Here is a 24,923-nt window from a genome sequence, read left to right on the forward strand (position 1 = left end):
ACATTCTGTATATTGACTGATCGCTTGCTTTTATTTCCTTTAATGTATAAACTTATTGTACATTATACTTTTATAATGGCCATTATTGATTATTAAAACTGATATTCAGCAAAAAAAAGGGGTGTTTCGTATTTTCAATGAAATGAAAGGAGGCAGTGATTTTACAGGCTCCGTCTTGTTATAAATATCCACACAGTGAAGATGACGCTCAAATATGCAGCACAACGCCTCAACATTTCTGCTGTCTGTTTAGTTATCAACTGAAAATAGGCAGTTCTTTAAATCATGTTTTCATGTTATTGTTGAGAAAGTTAAACGACGAAGCCAGGGTGATGTGAATGAGGTTATAAATTACACTGTTCCCTTTGAAAATTTACCAGACATGTCCTCGGGAGTTTGTTTTCTATATCAAACTTGTGAAGTCTGAACTTACAAGAAGAGGATGCAGGACTGAACTGTGTGTGTAGATACTTAATATTGAGGAAGAGCCCCAATCAGAGAGGCGAATGTCTGCAGCACCGCCTCCGTTTTCAGATGTCTCTGTTTTCCCCCATCCACACTAAGATGGAGCAGCAGAGATTTAGAATGAAAACGGTCTCTTTAGCATTTCCAAAATGCTCTGTTTTCGGCGCTCGAAAACCCCGGCATAGTGTGGATGGATGGCGAACCGTAGCAAAACGTATGCACTTTAAAACGAAAACGCATTAGTGTAAACGGGGTCTTAGTCTTGTTTGAAATCCACAGGTAAATGTGTTGAAGCAGGGTTGCAACTAAACTATGCAGGGCTGTGGCCCTCCAGGAACTTTGACAGGAGGACTTTGACACCCCTGCTTAATGAGGTTCAAGCTGCCGTCACACTAGAATTTGAGCTTGCAAAATTCTGTTGTACGGCGCTTCAAAAAGGGGCAGGATTAAACAAGATGATTAGACATTTTAAAAAGCTAGCGATGGGTCCATGTTTTAAATTTCTGCCCAGAGAGGTCATGTTTTGATCTTTGATTGGTCTCACACAACCATCTGATAAGATTTCGCAGGTCAGAGTTCACCAAGCTTGAACGTTCCAATGTAGCAGACTGCAAAACCTGTTGCAGGTGCTTATGTTTCCGGTCTGATGCATTCACGTGCGTATGAATGGAAGTTTATAGGGAGAAAAGTCCAATGTGACCGTAGCTAATCAATGGCTGAACTAGTGGGAAACTCCTCAAGCAAGTGAAAAGTGAGTAAATGATGAGGGAAGTTTCATTTTGGGCAGACATACTAATAGGTGAAAGCCCAATTTAACCTACATATTATGAAATGAGGCATTAAGGTTGAGTGTTAGGTAGATCTAACACCTGACTCACACGGGGTATCAGCGTCAATGCTTCTGTTTTACTTTGAATAGGCACCACATCAATGTTCACTGCAGAAGCTGGGAGTGCCAATGGAAGCGTCAGCCAATCAGATCACTTTATGCAAATATCCCAGTTTAGACAGTAGCTAATTGTGGTTTAATTTCATTGGCTGACACTGCTTAAGCAATTGCATTTCAGACATGCACTCTGTCAAGCATTGACACTAACACTCCATGTGAATGCTGAATGCCTATTTTTTGTGGCCAATACAGTATCACTTCATCTTGGGAATGACAGATACAGGTTCTGCACAGTGGCCAGAGGGATTTTAAGCCATTCTTCTTGCAGAATTGTGGCCAGGTCTCTACGTGATGCTGGTGGAGGTAAACGTTTCCTGACTCGCTCCTCCAAAACACCCCAAAGTGGCTTAATAATGTTTAGATATGCTGACTGTGCAGTCCATGGTTGAAATTCAGTTTCACTTTCATGTTTACCAAACCACTCTGTCACCAGTGTTGCTGTGTGTATTGGTGCATTTTCTCTGACCACATTTCTAGAACTGCTCGATCGTGCAGATTCGCACTCTATAACATCAGAAAGATCCGACCCTTCTTATCTGAACATGCAGCTCAACTCCTTGTTCAAGCTATTGTTCTCTCCAAACTGGATTACTGCAACTCTCTACTAGCTGGCTCTATCAAGCCTCTTCAGCTGCTCCAGATCGCAGCAGCACGAGTGGTCTTCAATGAACCTAAACGAGCACAAGTCACTCCGCTGCTAGTCCGTTTGCACTGGCTGCCAGTTGGTGCTCGCATCAAATTCAAAGCTCTGATGTTTGCCTACAAAGCGACTTCTGGCCTTGCTCCTTCTTATGTGCTCTCACTTCTGCAGATCTATGTGCCCTCCTGAAACGTGCGTTCTGTGAATGAACATCGCCTCGTGGTTCCATCCTAAAGAGGGAAGAAATCACTTTCGCGAACGCTCACGCTCAATCTGCCCAGTTGGTGGAATGAACTCCCTAACTGCATCAGAACGGCAGAGTAACTTGCTATTTTTAAGAAATGACTAAAAACTCAACTATTTAGTCTCCACTTCACTTCCTAATCTGCAATTGCCTCTCTGGATATCACACTAACTGTAAAAAAAAAGAAAAAAAGAAAAAAAAATTACTAATACTTTCCTTCTTAGACTTTACAGACCTGAAACTTGCCTATAGCACTTATTCATAGTTGCTCTTATAGTTGTGTAAGTTGCTTCCTTGTCCTCATTTGTAAGTCGCTTTGGATAAAAGCATCTGCTAAATGACTAAATGTAAATGGTGCATTATTATCCAGATACGCAGCAACGTATTCAGGATACAATGTTTGAACCATTGGATTCACATGGTCTTTCAGAATGATTCGGTAGCCTTTTGTAGTGACGTGGCCGTCTAGCACAAGTGTTAGGCCTAGGTGATGACATGGTATTGCCCAAACCATTACTAATCCACCCTCATGATTCATTCTGGGCATGCAACAGTCTGGGTGGGACACTTTTTTGGGGCTTCTCCACACCATAACTCTCCTGGATATGGAAATGAAATTGAAGGTGGACTCATCGGAAAATATTACACTTCACATTTTCCACAGCCTAAGATTTTTGCTGCTGGCACCATTGATACTGATATTTGCAATTGGCATGAGGTGACCAAAAATTTAGCTATAGCAGCCCAGCCATGTATATTGACCCTGTGGAGCTCCCGACGAACAGTTTTGGTGGGAACAGGAGAATTGAGGTGTACATTTAATTCTGCCGTGAGTTGGGCAGCTAGTTGTATGTTTTTTTTTTTTTTAATACAATCCAGACAAGCACCTGGATATCCCTAATTCCCTTTCAGACAGCTTTCTCTTGTATCCCAAAGTTACTCCTGTTGGATGTGGTTCGTCCTTCTTGGTGGTATGCAGACAATACCGTGGTTCATGATACACCACAAAGACTTACTGATGCACCAGTGAGATGCGCACCAACAATTTGACCTATTTTGAACTCTGATATGTCACCCATAATGTTATGTGCATTGCAATATTTTAAGCAAAACTGTATAATTTACTTTGCTAATTAAACCTTCACTCCCTGCTCTTACTAATGGAATGTGCAATCAATGACGACTGGCCATATTTAGCCATGAAACCTCCAACACTAGGTTGAACAGTGTTTTAGTTTAATTGTCCAACCCCTACACAGACACACACAGACACACATTTCTGCGTAACTAACGTTGAGTCATCATCAGTGTAGCGAAAATAAGAGGAGCCCTACAGGCATTGTGGTGGGCTCTGATTGGAAGCAACAGATCACTCTGTATGCAAAAAGCCAAATGTGTTTGATATTCTTTCTTGGAAAGACTTGTCGTCCCAGGCCTGTAGTCCACCCACTCCTTCATTAAACAGCCTCTATACTGTAAGACTTCATTTTAAAAATGCCTTTAAACGTGTAGAAATTGTTTATTTTTACAACAGAAAAATTGCAGTTAAAAACATTCAGTGATCTTGCCTACGTATGCATCTACCCACTCATTCATCCTCACGTCTATCTGCACATTTATTGTACCAATGGGAAATCACAGAGAGAAAAATCCATTTTTATGCCCCTCTTAGTCACTCAATAAACAAACTATTAATTTTCCCGTGGGGCTCATAGTCATTACTCCAGATGTCCTTTGAACTGTCTGAATTACAGCTTGACGATTTGTCTAAAGCTGCGCAGAAGAAAGTATCTCTGTGCAGTCTTATTCAAGCAGCTTTTTGCTTTGAAATAAGCATTTACACCTATTCAATGTCATATGTAAAGGAAAACATTAATCTAGAGTTGTTCACTTAAAATAAAGTCTGACAGGCTTACGCTTTATAAGACTGAAGGGCTTTATTTATTAGGGAACTACTCTGCTACATAAATGCTATTCTTGCTAAGATTTTTTTGTCTTGTTTCTAGTTCAAATAAAAAATTTAAAATTCCTAAATCATGAAGAATTTTCATTCATTCATTCATTCATTCATTCATTCATTCATTCATTCATTTATTCATTTTCTTTTCGACTTAATCCGTTTATAAGTTAGGGATTGCCACAGCGGAATGAACCACCTACTCATCCAGCATATGTTTTACAAAGCAGATACCCTTCCAGCTGCAACCTAACACTGGGAAACATCCATACACACTCATTCACACACATACACAACGGTCAATTTACTCTACCCATTTCATCTATACCGCATGTCTTAGGACTTGTGGGGAAACCCACAAAAAATCTACAAAAAAATCTAAGAAAGAAAATCGTTTTTTTGTGGAAGCTTCTCACACTTCTAAAAAATTACACAAAGTTAGACAAAGGCGTATTTCACAAAAAACATACATAAACGTTAATTTTAAGTACAATATTTATTACTCAAAGGAATAGTTTTCTAAAAAGTGAACTTACCCTTGCTTTTTCCAAACTTGGGGTGTGTTTCCCAAACAACGATGGATCTCACGGCTAAACTATCGTAGTACAATTCATCGTTTGGGAAAAGAACAATGTAGTGATGAGGGTTTTCCAAAACCTGTAGTTTTTTTTTGTCGCACATCCATCGTTTAAACCACGTTAGATATAACGTAAAATGCATATAATGATGCTCTAAAGGGAGTGGTAACAACTTCTTTAGAGAAGAGTCTGAGGTTCCCCATCATTTCTTTGTGCAAATTTTATTGTTTTACATGCACACGCATTTTAAAAAAATTACTACTTTTGGTAAAAACATGCACTTGCTTTCCATATTAACTGAAATATATTTAAATGGCACATATAGGGCCTGTGTTTCCTTTACAAATATTATTGAGAACATTACATATTCTATACTAAACATAAACTCACGTATAAAAGCTAAAACGTATTCTAATACCATACATAAATAAATAAATAATGAGGCGATTCATTAAAAAATGAAATTTCATTCATTCATTCATTTTCTTGTCGGCTTAGTCCCTTTATTAATCTGGGGTTGCCACAGCGGTTTGAACCGCCAACTTATCCAGCAAGTTTTTACGCAGCGGATGCCCTTCCAGCCACAACCCATCTCTGGGAAACATCCACACATACACACACACACACACTCATACACTATACAGACAATTTAGCCTACCCAATTCACCTGTACCGCACGTCTTTTGACTGTGGGGAAAACCGGAGTACCCGGAGGAAACCCCCGCGAACGCAGGGAGAACATGCATACTCCACACAGAAACACCAACTGAGCTGTGAGGCGAACATGCTACCCACTGCGCCACTGCATCGCCCATAAAATGAAATTTGATATTTATTAATAGGAAAAGAAAAAAATCCTACTTCAATAATAATATTAAAGATGATGACGATTATTATTATTATTTATTCATTTATTTTGTTTTTGGCTTAGTCCCTTCATTAATCCAGGGTCGGCACAGCGGAATGAACCACCAACTTATCCAGCACATGTTTTACACAGCGGATGCGCTGCCCGTTATTATTATTATTATTATTATTATAGGATATTGTTTATTTGTTTTTATTTTTTTGAAAAGTCTACTTTTACAATTTAACACATGTAAACACTGCAGAAATGTTCTAATCAACAGACAAGGTTTACAACCACTTTAGGGGAAGTAAATTTTCATTTTTGTGTGAAATATCCAGTTCAATACAATTATAATGTCAAATTTTAATGTTTTATTTCATAGCTTTGAAATTTCTTAGTTTGTCAAGAGTCAAAACTGTACAAAAATATCGAATTTGATTAACTAAATAATTAACTTAGATTAAGTGGCGACGCAGTGGCTTTGTGGCTAGTGTTCTCACCTCACAGCAAGAAGGTCACTGGTTCGAACCTCGGCTCGGCCAGTTGGCATTTCTGTGTGCAGTTTGCATGTTCTCCCTGTGTTCGTGTGGGTTTCCTCCGGGTGCTCCGGTTTCCCCCACAAGTCCAAAGACTTGCGGTACAGTTGAATTGGGTAGGCTAAATTGTCCGGAGTGTGTGTGAATGAGAATGGATGGGTGTTTCCTATTAATGGGTTGCAGCTGGAAAGGCATCTGCTGTGTTAAACAAATGCTGGATAAGTTGGTGGTTCATTCTGCTGTGGCGACCCTGGATTAATAATGGGACTAAGCCAAAAAGAAAATGAATGAATGAATAAGGACAAGGTAACACTTCTTAAAAAACAACAACAACAAGGTCCTGACTCTCTGTGGTTTGTAGTTGTTAAAAATCCCAGTATGTCCTTGGAAAAAAGTAGGGGTTTAACCCTGGCATCCTGGCCAAATTTTCCCACTGGCCTCTGTCTATCATGGCCTCCTAACCATCCCCATATCATAATTGGCTTCATCACTCTGTCTCCTCTCACCAGTCAGCTTGTGTGTGATGCGCAATATGGTAACGTCGTGTCATTAAGGTGGATGCTGCACACTGGTGGTGATATAGGAGATTCCCCCAAATGTGTAAGGGGCTTTGAGTGTCCAGAAAAAGGAACTATTATTATTATTATTATTATGACCACAACAACAACAACAAAAAAAGGCTTCATGGTTTTATTTTGGTTAGTAATTTTATTGAAGCCCTCGCACTGCGTACTTCAGGTTAATTGCCAACTCTTTGAATACTTTTTGGATTAAGTGCTGCTGATACTTAAAAAATATTATTGGCAAAATAACAAACAAATAAATGTAAAACCATGAGGGGATGAGATTTACCATTTTGCTGTAATAGACTAGTGTAGTATGTGATCTTGTAAGACAACGCTGTGCTGCTTCATACCATTTGGTTCACTAAATGGAATGTAGCTGTTGTCAAGTCACTCCGCTAAAATGTAGATACCGGAAAAGCTACATACATTCACCGGCCACTTTATTAGGTACACCTGAGCAGCTGCTCGTTCACGCAAATTTCTAATCAGCCAATCACATGGCAGCAACTCAATGCATTTAGGCATGCAGACATGGTCAAGACAATCTGCTGCAGTTCAAACTGAGCATCAGAATGGGGAAGAAAGGGGATTTAAGTGACTTTGAACAAACTGCTGATCTACTGGGATTTTCACACACAACCATCTCTAGGGTATACAGAGAATGGTCAGAAAAAGACGAAATATCCAGTGAGCATCAGTTCTGTGGCCGCAAATGCCTTGTTGATGCCAAATGTCAGAGAAGAATGGCCAGACTGGTTCGAACTGATAGGAAGGCAACAGTAACTCAAATAACAACTCGTTACAACAGAGGTATTCAAAAGAGCATCTCTGAATGAACAACATGTCGAATCTTGAGGTGGATGGGCTACAGCAGCAGAAGATCTCTGCGGGTGCGACTCCTGTCAGTTAAGAACAAGAAACTGAGGCTACAATTTGCACAGACTCGCCAAGATTGGACAATAGAAAATTGGAGAAACGTTGCCTGGTCTGATGAGCCAATCAGGTAAATTTCTGCTGCAACTTTCAAATGGTAGGGTCAGAATTTGGCATCAGCAACATGAAAGCATGGATCCATCCTGTCTTGTATCAACAGTTCAGGCTTGTGGTGGTGTAATGGTATGAGTGATATTTTCTTGGCACGCTATGGGCCCATTAGTATTAATTGAGCATCATATCAATGCCACAGCCTACCTCAGTATTGTTGCTGACCATGTTCATCCCTTTATAAACAGTGTACTTGTCTTCTGATGGCTAATTCCAACAGGATAACATAAAGTGCGAATCATCTTAGACTAGTTTCTTGAACATGACAATGAGCTGTTCCAGTTCTGAAGGCAAAAGAGGGTCCAATCCAGCTCTAGTAAGGTGTACCTAATAAAGTTGCCAGTAAGTTATAAGTAACTCAGCTGCTTGTTGCTGTTGTTTATGCTCTTTCATTTCTGTGGCAGACTGCATGTCACACACTTATGTAGGTGACCTTGTATAGCTGATACATGTTTATTTATTCAGTATGACAAGAAGACCAAAGAGCACATATAAAGTTCATTTTAACTTAGTGTTTACAGAACCCTGCTGAAAAAAAAAACAGCTTAAACCAGCCTATGCTAGTTTTAGTTGGTTAATCAGCCTGGTTTTAGAAGAGTTTTGACCATTTCCAGGTTGGCTTCAGACATTCATTCAATTTCTTTTCAGCTTAGTCCCTTTATTAATCTGGGCTCAGCTTTAAATATGTCAAACTGGTTTTAGATGATCGTAGCTGGTCAGGTTGGAAAATGACCAGCTAAAACCATCTAAAACTTGCTTAACCAGCCTGGTTTAAGATGGACATGGCTGGTTTTGGCTGGTCTCCCAGCCTGGGAGGGCTGGTCAAGCTGGTTTTAGCTGGTCATCTCCCAGCCTGACCATGGTAATGCGGTTGTCTTGTCAAAACATTTAATTTTAAAATAAGTGAAAAGAAGTTATTATTATTATTATTATTATTATTATTATTATTATTAAACAATTGTAACATGTAATTTGAAGCACATTTAGCAACAATGCTCTTGTTCTTGACAAAGATGTGGTTTCGGTAAGAATAATATGTTTGATTATTAAAACATCATAGTCAATCCAATTATAATTTGATACAAGTTAAGATGTGAATAGTAAATAAAGTTTGAGACTAAATAAATAAATAAATAAATAAAAAAATAATAAAAAAATAAAACACTAGTCACCAAAAGTCCTTCCGATAATTTCCTTCAACACTAGATGGCGTAAAGTGTGCATAATTTTTATCTAAGAAATTCACAACTACGGCATTACAAAACACCATGTTTATTTTGTCACTTTGTACATTGAGCAGCTGGTTGGACATACAAAAATAAATAATAAACAAAAATAATACGGCTCAAAACATTTTTGTAGTAAAAGTATAGGAAACAGTTGCACTTGGCGCTTCGTGGAATGACACAAACTAAGCAAATACCATCAGAAATGTGCTGTCAAACACAGTAACACATTAGGCTAGTGCTTTGTCCATAGATTCATACAAAACGTGCCTAAGACGACGTTTGACTTTGAGGAGAAGTTACTAATACTTTTCACAAGAAGCCGAACACACGAACGTATTTATCAAGGTATTAATGACGCCATTAATACAGTACCCACAACAAATTTAAGCAGCCTAAATGCCTCACGTAAAGAAATCGATTCAAGCTTCTCATTTTTTTCTATCCCAAAGAATATATTTTATAAAAAACAATTCTATAGATATTTGAAATACTTAATACTTAGGAAAAGTTAGCTTAAAACGTAAATAAATACACTAATATTGATTGTACAAATTGTATATGAAGAGTTTAGATGCAAAAACCTCTAAATGCCGCATGTTTTTTTTTTTAATTAGCATTTTTCTCCGACTCTTGTGTGTAGCCTTAGGAATTGTATCTATATAGTAACAAATAAGTTATTTTCATTGTCTATTAAGTAAAGAACATATGAGACTGAGAAAAATGCTAATTTTAAGAGAAAATTTTAGACAGCATTAAGAGGTTTTTGCATCCAAACTCTTCATTTATATTATTGTACATTTAAGTTTGACTAAATTATTAAAAAATCTAAAAAAATTATTATAAAAAATGTGTAATAAATACTGTATATATTTCTTATTCATTCAAGTATTAAGTATTTTCAATATCTGTAAGTTTTAATCCTTACATACTGTACACAGTTCTTCTCTAGCTACTGTACCTCATTTCTTCTGGAATATAGACACCATATTAAATTGTATGTGAGTAAAACAAAAGCTGTGAGGACCAAATCATGCACTGTAAAAATGTTTGTCTTCTATTGGCATTGTTTTTAAAAGCTGAAAATGAGAATGCTAATAATGAACACTAAAGGGTTTTGAGGACACTGTACTTCTATGCCTCACAGCCTTTTTCATACATGTAATTAATAGATTAAAATAAAAACAGCATTACCCTGACTGAGGTCTATGCAGCCACATAAGCTTTATGCATTTGGTTTTTATGTCTAAACTGATTTGTGCACACATACTCAGGAAGGAGGCTCAAAGATCACAACGCATGCTATGCATATGAGCAACCCCACTGTCAGTGACATCAACCACACCATTGCGTAAGATACATTTGTCAGCTTTTTGTAATGTCAGACATTTTCCAGTAATGCATCCAGTTATCAAGTACATTGCCTGAGCTATTATTATAAACAGATGGAAACAACCATCAGCTTGTAATCGGGATTTTGGGGTGTCTGTCCTATGGACTGTTAGCTCAGGAATCTGTAAACAGTACAAACATTACAGTTATGGAAGCATAACCAACATAAATTAGGTTCCATAAGCTGTGTTCCTGAAATTAATATGCTTACATAGCATTGAGAGTCAACTTTTAAATACTGTTTAGTAATGAGAATAACTTGGCACCATCATTACATGTAGTGACGTGTTAAATACGCCATCATTCTGTGCCACCCAGCTCGCAAATGTAGACTTGTGTACTTACTTTCATAAACACGACCCTTTATAGATACGGCTTCAACTGTAACCTTAAAATGGTTTCCCAGTGGAAATGTTAACAGGGGAAGGTTGAAGTGCAGGGCTTGGAGAACTGCTTGGCTCCTTCACGTTTGACAAGAACAGCTGGTTATAGCACAGGCGGCAATGTGCACCTGTTGTCCCTAATCAAAGGGTTATATTTCATCTCTCCGGAGGAGGTCTCGGAGATACTGAAGACCCTGGTTTTCTCTTAATGGAATGTAACATGTCTGTCTGCTATAAGACACTGCTCCTTCTGATCTATAATCCACATATTCCGGTTGTAAGTTGGGACATTTATTCATAAATTACAAATGAAATATCAATGCAGGTTTTTTGAGACATAAAAAGTGTCTCGAGGTAGTAAATGTAATCCAGAGGTAGACTTTCTGACTGTCTTGCCTTTCCAAATCTGTCCTGGATTTCATGCACACAATTTGTCCCAAAGCAGTACTTCATTTCCGTTTGTTCTGAAGTTTCATAATTAAATATTGTCTAAATATAGGCAAACCATCTTGGTTCAAAGGCTTAAATATCTAAAATGGATGTTTTGTCACAGACAAAAACAGTTTCAACCGGATATATTTAGTGCCCTAAATGGACGTCACAGTTTTATTATAATTCCCATTTTTGTTTTTGGTGCCTGCAGTCAAACATTCAGCACCAATTTCTGTTTCACAAGCCGGCGAGGGCTCTCGTGGTCTGGTGGTCTTTGTGTGAACCTTCCAGCTGTGACCACTGTAGAGATATCCCTTTTTACTCCTTGTGGAAGGTAGATGAGAGGGTCTCCAGCACAGGATTTCCTGAAAAGCACATCTAAACTCAGGACTCCTGCAGTAGATTAATGGGTTGAAGGCAGAGTTGGCGTAGCCAATCCAATTTAAGATCCTGAAGGGCAACATGATGTTGTCCATCTTCCAGATGGCTGCCACCACATTAAGCACAAAAAATGGCAGCCAACACAGGGTGAAGGTTCCCATGATGATCCCCAAGGTCTTCAGAGCTTTGTGGTCCTTCATGCAGAACTTGGTCCTCCTGTTCTTTATCTCATTTCCCTCCTGGGTGCTTAAGCTCTGTGTTCGTATTCGCCCCTCAATGCGGTCTATTTTCTGAAGCTGCCTACGGGCCTCTTGGAAGACCCGGCTGTACACGAACGCCATGATGACCAGCGGGATGTAGAAGGAGATAATGGAGGAGGTCACGGCGTACGCAGCGTTGGTGTTGAAGTCGCAGCAGGTGGGTTCTTCCAAGCAGCTCAGCGCCTCAGGTTCATCTGACACCCACCACTCCATGTGGATGGGTAGGAACGAGATAAGGGCGGCCACTGCCCACACCCCTATGACCATCCCGCAGGCCTTCCGCTTTGTAAGCATAGACTGATAACGCAGAGGCCACATGATGGCTATGTACCGGTCCAGAGCAATCACACACAATGTCTCAATGCTAGCGGTCACACACAATACATCCGTAGCCGTCCAAAACTCGCAAAAGAAGTTTCCAAAGTGCCATGTATTGAGGAGAATGTAGCATGCGCCGAAGGGCACCACCATAAGACCCATGACTAGATCAGCACACGCCAGGGAGCTGATGAAGTAGTTTGTGACAGTCTGCAAGCGCTGGAATCGTACAATGGCACTGATGACCAGCGCATTACCAAAGACAATGACTAGAACCAGAATGCCTATTAAGATGCTGATTAAGACCACCTCTGCATCGCTGTACTCTGAGACAGAGAGAGACACTGGTGAGGAAGCGTTTAGCCCAGCTGAAATGTTCATATACAGGGAGGTGTTCTCCGTGATCAGCGTATTGTCTCCCTCCATGAGCTTTGACCTGAGGAAGGAAAATCAACATAAAGTATGGTGAGAGCTATGCTAGACTGTAAAAGAATGCTTTATGGTGAGCATGAGAAATGGAAAGTATATACAAGTGCTAGAGAATGATCATGATTTAACTGCATTCTAAATGTGTTAAAGGAGAACGTTCATACAGAGACAAATGTACAGTCAGTGCACTTACTAAATCAGAAGAGGGTGTGAGTTGTCCAACTTAAATCCACTTTTCATGGACTCCCGTGAGATATCCAAAACGAATCCCTTTGAGATGTTGTTCTCTAAAGTATTCTGCTCTCACAAAGTGTGCTCATTGATCTTTCTGTTGCACCTTGTCATTTGTCTGTTTCTTTGACATGCTCACAGCGCTGCCAGCTGAGCATGTTGTAGACTAAATGTGCCCCTGACTATCAGCTGGACTCTTATAGCAGCTAGTGATGACATCACATGCCAGCAGCCAATAGCAGCAAAGCTTCCTTACACTGTAGAGTGCTTTACACTTGTAAAGAGGAGTGGAGAAACAGAACAAGACAGCTTTTGGTTTAACGTTCGTAATTTATTTTTATTTAATTGAAAAAATACATATTTATTATAGAAACAGAGTTCACTGGTGAAGAAAACACTTGTTTTGTTCCTTCTTTAATTATCTCTACATGAATGTTCTGTGTTCCAAGAGAGGATTCACACTGTTTTGTCACTAGCTGTGTTGGATCAATATGTTTATTTGTCAGGGTTAAAGTTTTCCCCATATTTTTTATGTAGATAGGCAACTAATATTATTAGATAATTCTTTCTTATATATAAGAAAGAATTATTAGCCCCCCTGTAATTTTTTTTCTCACAAATTGCTGTTGAACAATGAGAGGGTTTCTTTTCAACACATTTCTAAGCATAATAATATATGTTTATTATAAAAATATTTTACTACATATATTTCAAGATACTTCTATACAGTTTAAAGTGACATTTGATTATGTTAACTGAGCAGGTTAGGATAATCAGGCAAGTTATTGTATAACGATGGTTTGTTCTTTAGACTATCGCCAATAATTTTGACCATAAAATGGTTTCTAAAAATTTAAAAACTGCTTTTATACTGACCGAAATAAAACAAATAAAACGTTCGCCAGAAGACAAAATATTATCAGAAATACTGTGAAAGTTTCTTTGCCCTGTTAAACATAATTTGGGAAATATTTAAAAAAGAAAAAAACAAACAAAGTGGGGCTAATAATTCTGACTTCAACTGTATATACAGTTAAAGTCAGATTTATTAGCCCCCCTGAAATATTAGCCCCATGTTTATTTTTTTCCCCAACTTCTGTACAGCGTTCGCCTGATTTAAATTTAAATACTCTCAAATTAAAGCTGACAGTCAGCAGTTAAAGTAAATCTTGTTTGTTTCATTTCAAATCCACTGTGTTGTTGTATAAAGCCAAAAAGGTAAGAATTGTGTCGATGTCCAAATATTTATTGATCTAACTGTATATATACAGTTAAAGTCAGAATTATTAGCCCCCCTATTTATTTTTCCCCCAATTTCTATTTAACAGAGAAGATTTTTACAACACATTTCTAAACATAAGTTTTAATAACCCATTTCTAAAAACATATATATTTTATATTGCCATGATGACAGTACATAATATTTCACTGGATATTTCTCAAGACACTTCTATACAGCTTAAAGTGACTATTAAAGGCTTAACTAGATTAATTAGGTTAACTAGGCAGGTTAGGGTAATTAGGCAAGTTATTATTTTATGATGGTTTGTTCTGTCCACTATTGAAAAAAAAAAAAAACTTAATGGGGCTAATAATGATAACCTTAAAATGGTGTTTAAAGTGTTAATAACTGCTTTTATTCTAGCTGAAATAAAAAAAAACTAATAACTAATAATGTTGACCTTAAAACGGTTTCTAAAAACTGCTTTAATACTGGCCGACATAATACAAATAAAACTTTTTCCAGAAGAAAAAATATTATCAGACATACTGTGTGTGGTCCGGAAAAATCTCAGTTCAAAGGGGTATCTACCCCTTCCCCTTAGCCCTACACCTTCAAGCTAAAGAAAATTGGAACACCCTTACCCCCCTTTACGTGAACGTGCAAAACGAGTGGTATGGGTAAGGGTAAGGGCTAAAGAGTAGATTTGAGATTGGGCCGTAATCTCTTATATAGTTGATTTTGTTGGTACGATTATAATCTTATAAGACAATAGATTATAGGAATAATCACAGTTAAAAGATACATTCATCCATTTTACAATACTATCAATAATTATAAAATTACAAAAAAAAAAAATTAAAATTTTTTCAAGTGTTATTTGTTTCTGCTTAGCAACCAAATAATGCAGCACAAATAAAAATGAAAACAAACAAACAAAAAATATTTCTCTCTTTGGAAGTAAAGAAAAGTAAAAAAAAAAAAAAATTCCCCCTATTTATTTTTCCCCCAATTTCTATTTAACAGAGAAGATTTTTACAACACATTTCTAAACATAAGTTTTAATAACCCATTTCTAAAAACATATATTTTATATTGCCATGATGACAGTACATAATATTTCACTGGATATTTCTCAAGACACTTCTATACAGCTTAAAGTGACTATTAAAGGCTTAACTAGATTAGTTAGGTTAACTAGGCAGGTTAGGGTAATTAGGCAAGTTATTATTTTATGATGGTTTGTTCTGTCCACTATTGAAAAAAAAAATAACTTAAGGGGGCTAATAATGATAACCTTAAAATGGTGTTTAAAGTGTTAATAACTGCTTTTATTCTAGCTGAAATAAAAAAATAACTAATAACTAATAATTTTGACCTTAAAACGGTTTCTAAAAATTTAAAAACTGCTTTAATACTGGCCGACATAAAACAAATAAAACTTTCTCCAGAAGAAAAAATATTATCAGACATACTGTGAAAGTTTCTTTGCCCTGTTAATAAAGTGTTATTTGTTTCTGCTTAGCAACCAAATAATACAGCACAAATAAAAATGAAAACAAACAAACAAAAAATATTTCTCTCTTTGGAAGTAAAGAAAAGTTAAAAAAAAAAAAATTTTCACTTAAACATAAGTACTTTAACACTGAAAACCAACAATTTCCCATTATTGGGTTGCAGGTAGAAGGGCATACGCTGTGTAAAACATACAGTATGCCGGAATAGTTGGCGGGTTATTCCCCTGTGGCGACCCCTAATAAATAAGGCACTAAGCCGAAGGAAGGAAATGAAAATGTATAATTGCTTCTAAAGCTTTGTAAAAACATATGCTGGAATAGTTGGCAGTTCATTTCACTGTGGTGACCTCTGGTAAATCAGACACTAAGCCAAACAAAAAATAAATGAATGAAAAACAACAATCAAAATAAAATAGTCCTTGTCTTTGATATTTATATATAGTAAACAAATGTTGTCAAATCTGCTGGACCTCTGTCTGAAAAGCCTAGTTGATCAGCTATATTACAACATTGCTCTGTATTTTCATTTTGTGGAAAGCTTACAACTTTCTGGACCCAAGTAGTGATAAAAAATGAATTAGCTAACTTCATCAGAAAATCATTACACATTAAAGTGACTGCACTACAGTAAATAGATGAATGTGCCTCACAGTGTCAGCATGCTGAAAATTAAACTACATTTTAAAGTCCAAAGTTCAAGTTTTATTGCTATCCTGGCGATCAAGCCAAATGTAAAAGCAGCAGCTAAAAAAGCACAAAAGGTTCCTCTATGGTATGTGTAAACTGCTTTTTGGCACCTTTGTTTTTAAAGTGATATTAGCAGCAGTTTGGTCTCGTGCTTAAAGCAGGATGAATGGATATCAACAGTGCTGTTATGTAAGACTAAATTAATAATAGAATCTGTGGATGTACAGACAGACGCATGCTAGTTTTAGACATGTTTTATTTATGTTGATAAGCTACTACTTTTAAACAGCACTGGTCTCTCTCTCTGGACTGTAATTGTACCCCTAGACCGCAAGTGATAGCAAGTGTAAGAAAGAGAGACTGGCTAAATTTGAGGATTAGGAAGACATCACCCAAGTCAATATCAAGTATGAATATATACAGTTGAAGTCAGAATTTTTAGCCTTCCTTTGTATTTTTTTTTCTGATGTTTAAGATTCAGAAAATTTTCACAGTGTCTGATAATATTTTTTTCTTCTGGAGAAAGTCTTATTGTTTTATTTCGGCTAGAATAAAAACAGTTTTACAGTTTTTTTATGAACTATTTTAAGGTCAAAATTATTAGCCCCTTTAAGCTAGTTTTTTTCCGACTGTCTACAAACCATTGTTATACAATAACTTGCCTAATTACCCTAACCTGCCTAGTTAACCTAATTAACTTATTTAAACCTTTAAAGGCCACTTTAAGCTGTATAGAAGCGTCTTGAAAACTGTCTAGTTAAATATTATTTACTGTCATCATAATAAAGATAAAATAAATCAGTTATTATAAATGAGTTATTAAAACTATTATGTTTAGAAATGTGTTGAAAAAAATCTCTCTGTTAAATAGAAATTGGGGGAAAAAATAAAAAGGGGGGCTAATAATTCTGACTTTAACTGTATATACACAGTTAGATTAATAAATATTTGGAGATCGACACAATTCTGTCCAATTACTTTTGGACCCTTAACAAGTAGGAGGCACATATGCAAACTGTTTTAATTCCCACAGCGTTCACCTGATTTAAATGTAAATACCTTCAAAATAAAGCCGACAGTTTGCAGTTAAACTACATCTTGTTCTAACAAAAATGTTAGAATTGTGTTGATGTACCAATATTTATGGACTATATATCTTTATTGATTACCAGCCACTTTGACTAATAGTTTTCCAACATTACTAGCCATTCGCCATTTTCACTAGCCACAATTTTATTGTTGGAAAAATATACTTTATACACATAAATATGACTTTGCCATGCTAAAATGACTTGATTTAGGTTTTGCGTTATCTCCACATGCCTCCTCATTCATTTGACTTTTTGTGTGTCGTGTATGAGCTTGCTCTATAATCATGAGCAAATGGGTCAAGGTTTCATAGTATTACAATTAGTTTTTATTTCACATTATTTTCAGAGCTCAAAATGAAGGATTAACCAAATTTATGTCTGACCACATCAAACATAAACAATTAATTATTTCTCAGCCACAAATTTTAAGGGCCCTATCATACACCCGGCGCAATGTGGAGCAAGACGCGACGCAATTGTTATTTGCTACTTTCAGCTCGGTGAAAGAGTCGTTTTGACGTTTTGCGCCACGCTGTTTAAATAGCAAATGCATTTGCGCTCATTTGTGCGCCCATCCGCGTTCTGGTCTAAAAAAGCAGGCGTGTTTTGATGCATTGCTATTTTGAGAAACTATAATAGTCTGTTCTTTAGACCAGAACAAAGCCGGTCTATTGTCTGGCGCAGAGTGCGCTTGGCTTACACACTGTTTAATACACACAAGATGTAGAGCAATACGCAAATATCCTTACATATGAAAAATAATTAAGATATTAAGGATATATATAGGATATAATAAGGATATATATATGGGAATATATAAATATAAAGGATTAAAATATTACAAAACATAACTTTTTCTAGCCTACATGAATTTAAAAACCACTGCCTTCATGCTTTCTTCATCTCGGGAGGCTTTTTCAGTTCATTCAATTTGCTTTTGTATAATGTTATTATTATTAGCAGTATTATTTATTATATCCATATTTATATTTGTTTTATTAAAAACTAGCTTAGATTTGCCCACCTGCAGGTTTTAGACCATATGGGGCACAGCTTGTGTATTAGGATATTTTTGAAGTGTTTTTGACCACACTTTGTTATTATTGTTCATTTATTCGTTTTCTGGAAATTAGAACTGAACTTAGAAACAGTTTTGAAACAAATTTTTGTGCTTAACAAATTAATTTATGTCTGTGCGTACAAGGTTTCCCTATCCACGAGAGCAAAAGTGAAACTAGATTATGAGATCCCTATCTCTCATTCTAGTGCGGTAAATGCTCTGTTTAACAGTTTTCTTGCTGAAATGCTCAGTTTTTCCACCTACACTTACGCTACATCATGTAAATAGCAAATGCGCTTATGGCGGAATGCAACTGGCTCTTAAAGGGAATGGGAGATGAGACTGTGATTGGTTTATTCTCACAACACACCCATAACTCATTAAGAAAATAAGCTCAACCCTTTTAGATCATCAGCCACAGCGCAAAGCGGATTTTTCCATCCTTATATTAGCAAAAATGGATTTTGAGACGCCCTGAAAGCTTTTGCGCCCTGCGCTCTGCACTTAGCGCATAGATCGTCAAAATAGAGCCCTAAATGTGTCAAAACAAGCAAAATATAGTTGTATACTATACGTTTTATTTAACAAAACATATGCACAGTAATCTGTCCTGGTTAAAGGTCCCAGATCATCAGTTAATTACACATAAATTGGGAGTTAATCTCCCATTAAAGCGATGTTATTGTAAAAAATGATAATTAAACCATATTAACGCAAAAGAAAGGTGAAAAACATACTGTAGCCTACCGTGGGATAATGAAAGGATGATCACACACGAGTAATGTTAGACCATAAATAATCTGTTCAAAGAATGGGTAAAGCGAAAGCAACTAGCACTGCTTACAATAAGTCAACTTTGGATATCTTGAAAGTTTGCATGTGTGCATGTTCATTACTTTTTGTCTAGAGAACCGATCGCATCAATTGTGTTTCTAGACAAAGATGCTTCACGAAAGGAAACGGGAGCGTGCACATGCTATAAACAGTAGCGCGAGTGATTATCCTCTCCAGCCCGGCGCTACAAAATTCTTTCAGTCATTAATTACTAACACTCCCATCATTCCAATCTTCAGAACACACATTTATGTGGCATATGATATGAAACAGCAATTAAATTATAAAAATGGTGAGATTAAAGCTAGACATATAGTCCAGAAATCTGGTCCCCACGTTAGGCCAGGTGCGCCTATAAATAGCCTTTAAAACGCGCACGGGGAGGCGCACTTACTGTAACTCACACAGGAGAAAACTAGACTAATGACATGAGGCTATAGCAGCCTAATTCATTACATGTTTTGATAAACTAATTCTTTAAATACAACTCTCTTGAGCTCTAAAGGGAAAAAAATGCAGAAGAAATTTGCCGTTAAATTAATTTGAGCAAAAAGGCAACTGCCAGTTCTTCACATTAGTTTTTCAGTTATGTAGCCTATTAAAATATTTAGTTCACTGCACAATGCCACAGTAGTCTACACCACAGGTGTCAAACTCAGTTCCAAAAGGGCTGCAGCTCTGCACAGTTTAGTTTCAACCCTAATTAAACACACCTGATCAAACTAATTGAGTCCTTCAGGCTTGTTTGAAACCTACAGGTAAGTGTGTTGGAGCAGGGTTGGAACTAAACTGTGCAGGGCTTCGGCCCTCCAGGAATTGAGTTTGACACCCCTGGTCTACACTATAATTATTATTTAAATTTATTATATTCTTTATTATTAATATTATACAATTGACAAAACGTAGAACCCTTTTGAATGTTTGCTTTCATTTTGACATGCTAAAGCACACTTTAGTTTTGTAAAGAAACATCCCATTAAGCAGCAGCAGTCAAGTTAGGACACTTAAAAATGCCTTTTGCATTTAAATGATCGGCCTGCGAAGTCAAGTTTACAGTGTTATAAATGGAATAAGTACGTAAGTGGATTTGCCGTGGATCCACCTCTCACATGTGCTGCAGGTAGGCTAAATGATAATCTCTCAAAAATATGTAATTTAGGCTGTACTGCTATTTGCTCATGCAAAATTAAACACCATAAAGCATATTGTAGGCCTATGTTAAGAACTAAAATACAGTTAGCATATCAAGTTTGTTTTGACTTGTAGCTCATGGCACTACAAAATGAAAATAACCAGAAAACAAGTTATTAAAATAGGTTTAATAAATAAATATAATGACAGGTAGGCCTAGTAACCTATGGTTTATGATGGCATTTTTACAAATGCCAACCGGACAATATCACAGAAAAAAACCTAAGTTATAGCCTAAGATAAATCTTTTTTTTTTACCTTCAAAATTATAAAAAAATTATATAGCCTATTGAGTTGCGTGTTATCCCAAAATTTTACCAATTTTCACGGTAATAACTGTAAACTTCGTAATTTTTTTTAGGTATTGTTCTGACTAGACTAACGCCTTAAAATGTAACTAAATCATTTTTCAAGACTGTAACATTTAGTTTTTGTCCTAACACTGATGTTGGTTGCGTAATGAAGCCTGATGACTCGGTTATGCGGATTTCACTATAGGCTATATTTATTTGCCGGTGTAAAATTACATATTTCATGCTTTGTTTATTCTCCACAAATAAACAGGTAGCACATCATAATACTGTAGATTAACTTGCACGCATTTCCACATTAATAATCTGTGACGAATTATAATGTAGATTAGAGTGCTTGCATATCTACACTATTATTACTGTAGTAAATTAGCTCAAGGTTATTCTTCCCACACCTTTCCCGCCGTTATAATGTTGCGAGTTAGGATTCAGATTTCAAGGCTCGTGTACCTTCTGGAACATTATACTGTATAGCGGAATAGCTTGGCGGGAGGAAGATTCATTTGAACAGGGCTTCAAATGAATCGACTCTTTTGCTCCGAACAACCGAATCGTTCAGCGATGCTATCAACATAAAATTTGAGCAGGGTAGCAAGATCAAAGTTCAAGACATTAGATTCATTAATATACACAGGCACCTTTCTTTATACAAAATTAGACTTTATTGACTAATCTAACAAAAACTAACACAAACACACATTCATACAGGCATAGGGGAGAGTAACAAACGTGAAGAGGTTGAGAAGATGTAATGATGGGAAAACCTCTGGGTTTGTAAGAACAAACCAAGCAACCAAACGTAATCAAATTTTATATAACCCTTCTATTATCTCTTTAGGGTTGAATTTTAGTTCACACCAGTTAAGATGTTGAGAGAAAGGTGATACTTGCGGTCTGTTCGTGATGTCCGAGCTCCCGTTATTGAGCACGTGGTTGATGTTGCTCTTTGTTCCTCACGAGGTTGTAGTTTCAAGTTGAAGCGGCAAAGAGGATTCTGGGCGATGCTATATTCGAGCACTGGGCGATTAACCCTTTCTGTCTGGGTTTCTGCCTGCTTTCTTGGAGGTTTGTCAGTCTCTGAGGAAGTTGAAGAGGTTTCGAAACAGAGGCCTTTGGAGCAGAGAGGGGGGTTGCTTGGAGTTGGGAGAGAGAGAGGGGGAGCTCCCAGGCCGCGTGTTTGAAGAAAGGTCCCAAGAGAGTTTGAACAGAGAGAGTTGCGAAGAAGAGGGAGTTTAGCTAGGTCCTAAACTTTTATAGGGCGGGTTCGGATCCACCCTCCATGGAAAGTTGACCAATTAGAAACTAACTTCCTTGAATAGTAATTTATAGCTCTTTGTCTGAGGCAGAATAATTTGCATAGGTAAATTTTATGCAAATGGGGACAGAAATGGTAAAGTCTCTTAAAACGTTAATATGTTGCACTCATATTTAAATAAAATGTAAAAGATCGATTTGTACAGCGAGTAAGCTTTTCAAAAAGTCCAAACTTGAACAGTATAAGAGGGTGTTTAGCTTAGGTACAGTTAAAAATTATATGCAGGAGTATTAAAACCAAAAATATTAATACAAGAGAAAGGGAAACTTTGCAAAACATATGAGTAAACATAAACATAAACTTAAACATAAAGAGTAAAGTTCATATAAAAACAGTGTTAAACAAGCAGTTTAAATAGTCCTTTGTTGTCATTCCTGTGCTTAGTGCCGCATGGCACATTCCTTTGGGTCCTAAATACCTTGGAATCAGGTTTCGAGCCTTCTCTGGGCAAAGTTGGCTGGTTGTGGAAAAAAATGCAAAATGTTTATGTGTCTGGTCGGCCATATTCGTTACACCGGTTTAGCTTGCACGTGTGGGCATCTTTACCTAAAACTTTAAACATTTATTGGCCTATTATTTGAAATAAAACGGAAAGAAATAAGGAGAATAAAATATGATTTAAAGCACTCGTTTGGCGCTGAAGCCATGATCTACAGTACAGTATTGTTGCATAACCTTCAATAACAAAATCAGTAATCGTGAAACTGTGCATATTATTATTACTATAAAAAGTATTAATATTATTAATAAAAGTATTAAATATTATTATTTAATTGCTTTAAGTCAGTAACTCAGGCAGTAATGCAAAGTAATAGTAAATGTGAATAAAAAGCCTTAATGAAAGGAACAAGAGGGACCAAAATCAGTCACCAGGGGCCTCATGTATCAATGCTGCGTACGCACAAAAACTTTGCGTACGCCAGGTTTCACGCTCAGAATCGCTCACGTTTGGATTTACTAACAATGAACTGAACGTGGGAATGTGCGCAGCTTCACGGCAGCTTTCTGGCAGGCGTACGCACATTTTTTGTGCGTGTCTGTTTTATTTCCATTGGCGACTCCTAGAGGCAGTTGTGTTAAATTCCTCTCTACAAAGTGTCTGAGCCTTGCAATGGCAGCTGTATGAGATGGGTTCAGCAGGTATATAAGGTTTCCATACCATACATTTGACCAGCTAAACATTAAAGCACAATTTGCAGCAGTCGCCTGTTTTCCCAATGTAATCTGAGCGATCTACCGCACGCACATCGCTATAAAGACACTATCTGAAGATGAATTTGCATGCGTGAATCAGAAACATTTCCATTCAATAAATGTGCAAATAAAATATGGTGCTTATTGATATGAATTTATTGATGATTCCTACTTGTCTTTCTCGTGATAAATAGTTGGCAAAATCTGATATGTAGCGGGGGAAAAAACAATAAAGAATTCATCAGACGCTGGATTCGAACCGAGTTCATGTTTGAACGTTTCAATTCATGATCACATGCGTCTTACGAGTAGCGCCACTGAGACTGTTAAGCGTCATGCAACATTTTACATATATAAACCACACTATTTCTATCTTTAATGCACTCAGTGCGATGTTCAGACCCAACTGTGTTAACCGCATAAGTTAAACTCTCCCACTCTATTTTTTTCTTTTGTTGTTAATTCCGGAGAACTAACTTGCAAATAACACCGCCCTTCTCCGGTCTACCTCCGAAAGCAGCACCTCCAATTCACATTCTGTTCAAAGCTTCTCTTTTTGCTTGATTTTGCCATTGCTTTTTCATTGGGTTTTTCCATTAGCATAGTCATTAGCATATTCATACGGGGGAGGAGGCAGGGAGGGGTTTTGTGCTCGTGCATGTTGCGCTCAGTTTCACGTTCATTCGGATGTACAAAAGAATATGCGTGAGATTCGGCGTACGCAGTGTTTCATACATCTGAATTTTTTTCTGCGTACACACATTTACAGCTTTGTGCGTACGCAATGTTTTAGTAAGATTTCCACGCAAGTCTTCGTACATGAGGCCCCAGGTCTTGTGCCCCCTATGGGATTAAAATGCCCCCTCAGTTATGGCATCCTGGCGCCGGGCCTGATCCTCTCATTCGATATTCACCTGCTTTGCCTGCGTGAAGTTGCAAATGCAATTATTTTTGTCAGTCGTGTTGCTTCTCAATTCTAAGATTGCATTTGCATGCATATTAAGCCATCCTTATTGTCCAACCCTGCTTTTAAGAATTATTATCAGGGAATACTATTTTCAACCAGCCAAAAGTGGCTAGTGGGAGTGTCTGTCTAACCCGTCACTGCTGAAATCTACCCACCTTTGGCAGGTGTTAATGTGTTGATTCTGTTGTGCGGGTGTTAATAAGCCCTGTATACACACACACATATATATATATATATATATATATATATATATATATATATATATATATATATATATACACTGTAAACGATTTCTTGTTAAATTAACAGTAAGTTACTGGCAACAATTATCCAGTAGCTGCTGTATTTCATAAAACAGTAACATTACTGTAATACTAATTACTTTAGTATTAGATTTACTGTAAAATGTAATACATCATTTTACTGTTTTCTTTTTATACTGTAACACCAATTACAGTAGTGATACACATACTGCAAAACTGAAAACAGTATTTTACTGTACATTTTTACCATGCAGAACTACGGTATTTTAACGTTACTTTCATTATTACTGTATAGTATTTTACAGTTATTAAATGTTATTTTATTGTATTTAATAGTGCTACTTTATAATGAGCAAAAAAAGTTCAAAAATTGCACAAATGTTATTTTAA

At 36.9% G+C, this 24,923-nt stretch overlaps 1 protein-coding gene across 2 annotated transcripts; it reads right to left on the reverse strand.

Annotated features, from left to right (window-relative positions):
- Window positions 1-9,085: 9,085 nt before the first annotated feature.
- On the reverse strand, window positions 9,086-13,049 carry adrb2b (adrenoceptor beta 2, surface b). Of its 2 annotated transcripts, XR_015519357.1 has the most exons (3): window positions 12,844-13,049; window positions 9,826-12,657; window positions 9,086-9,745 (listed from the first exon to the last, which is right to left on the reverse strand). XR_015519357.1 is itself a non-coding variant. In NM_001089471.3 (2 exon segments), a coding segment is annotated over 1 exon segment (1,230 nt). In that variant the 5' UTR covers window positions 12,648-12,657; window positions 12,844-13,049; the 3' UTR covers window positions 9,086-11,417.
- Window positions 13,050-24,923: the final 11,874 nt, after the last annotated feature.

The sequence above is a fragment of the Danio rerio genome, chromosome 21 (genome assembly GCF_052040795.2).
Source record: "Danio rerio strain M-AB ecotype USA chromosome 21, GRCz13ab, whole genome shotgun sequence".
Lineage (NCBI taxonomy): Eukaryota > Metazoa > Chordata > Actinopteri > Cypriniformes > Danionidae > Danio > Danio rerio.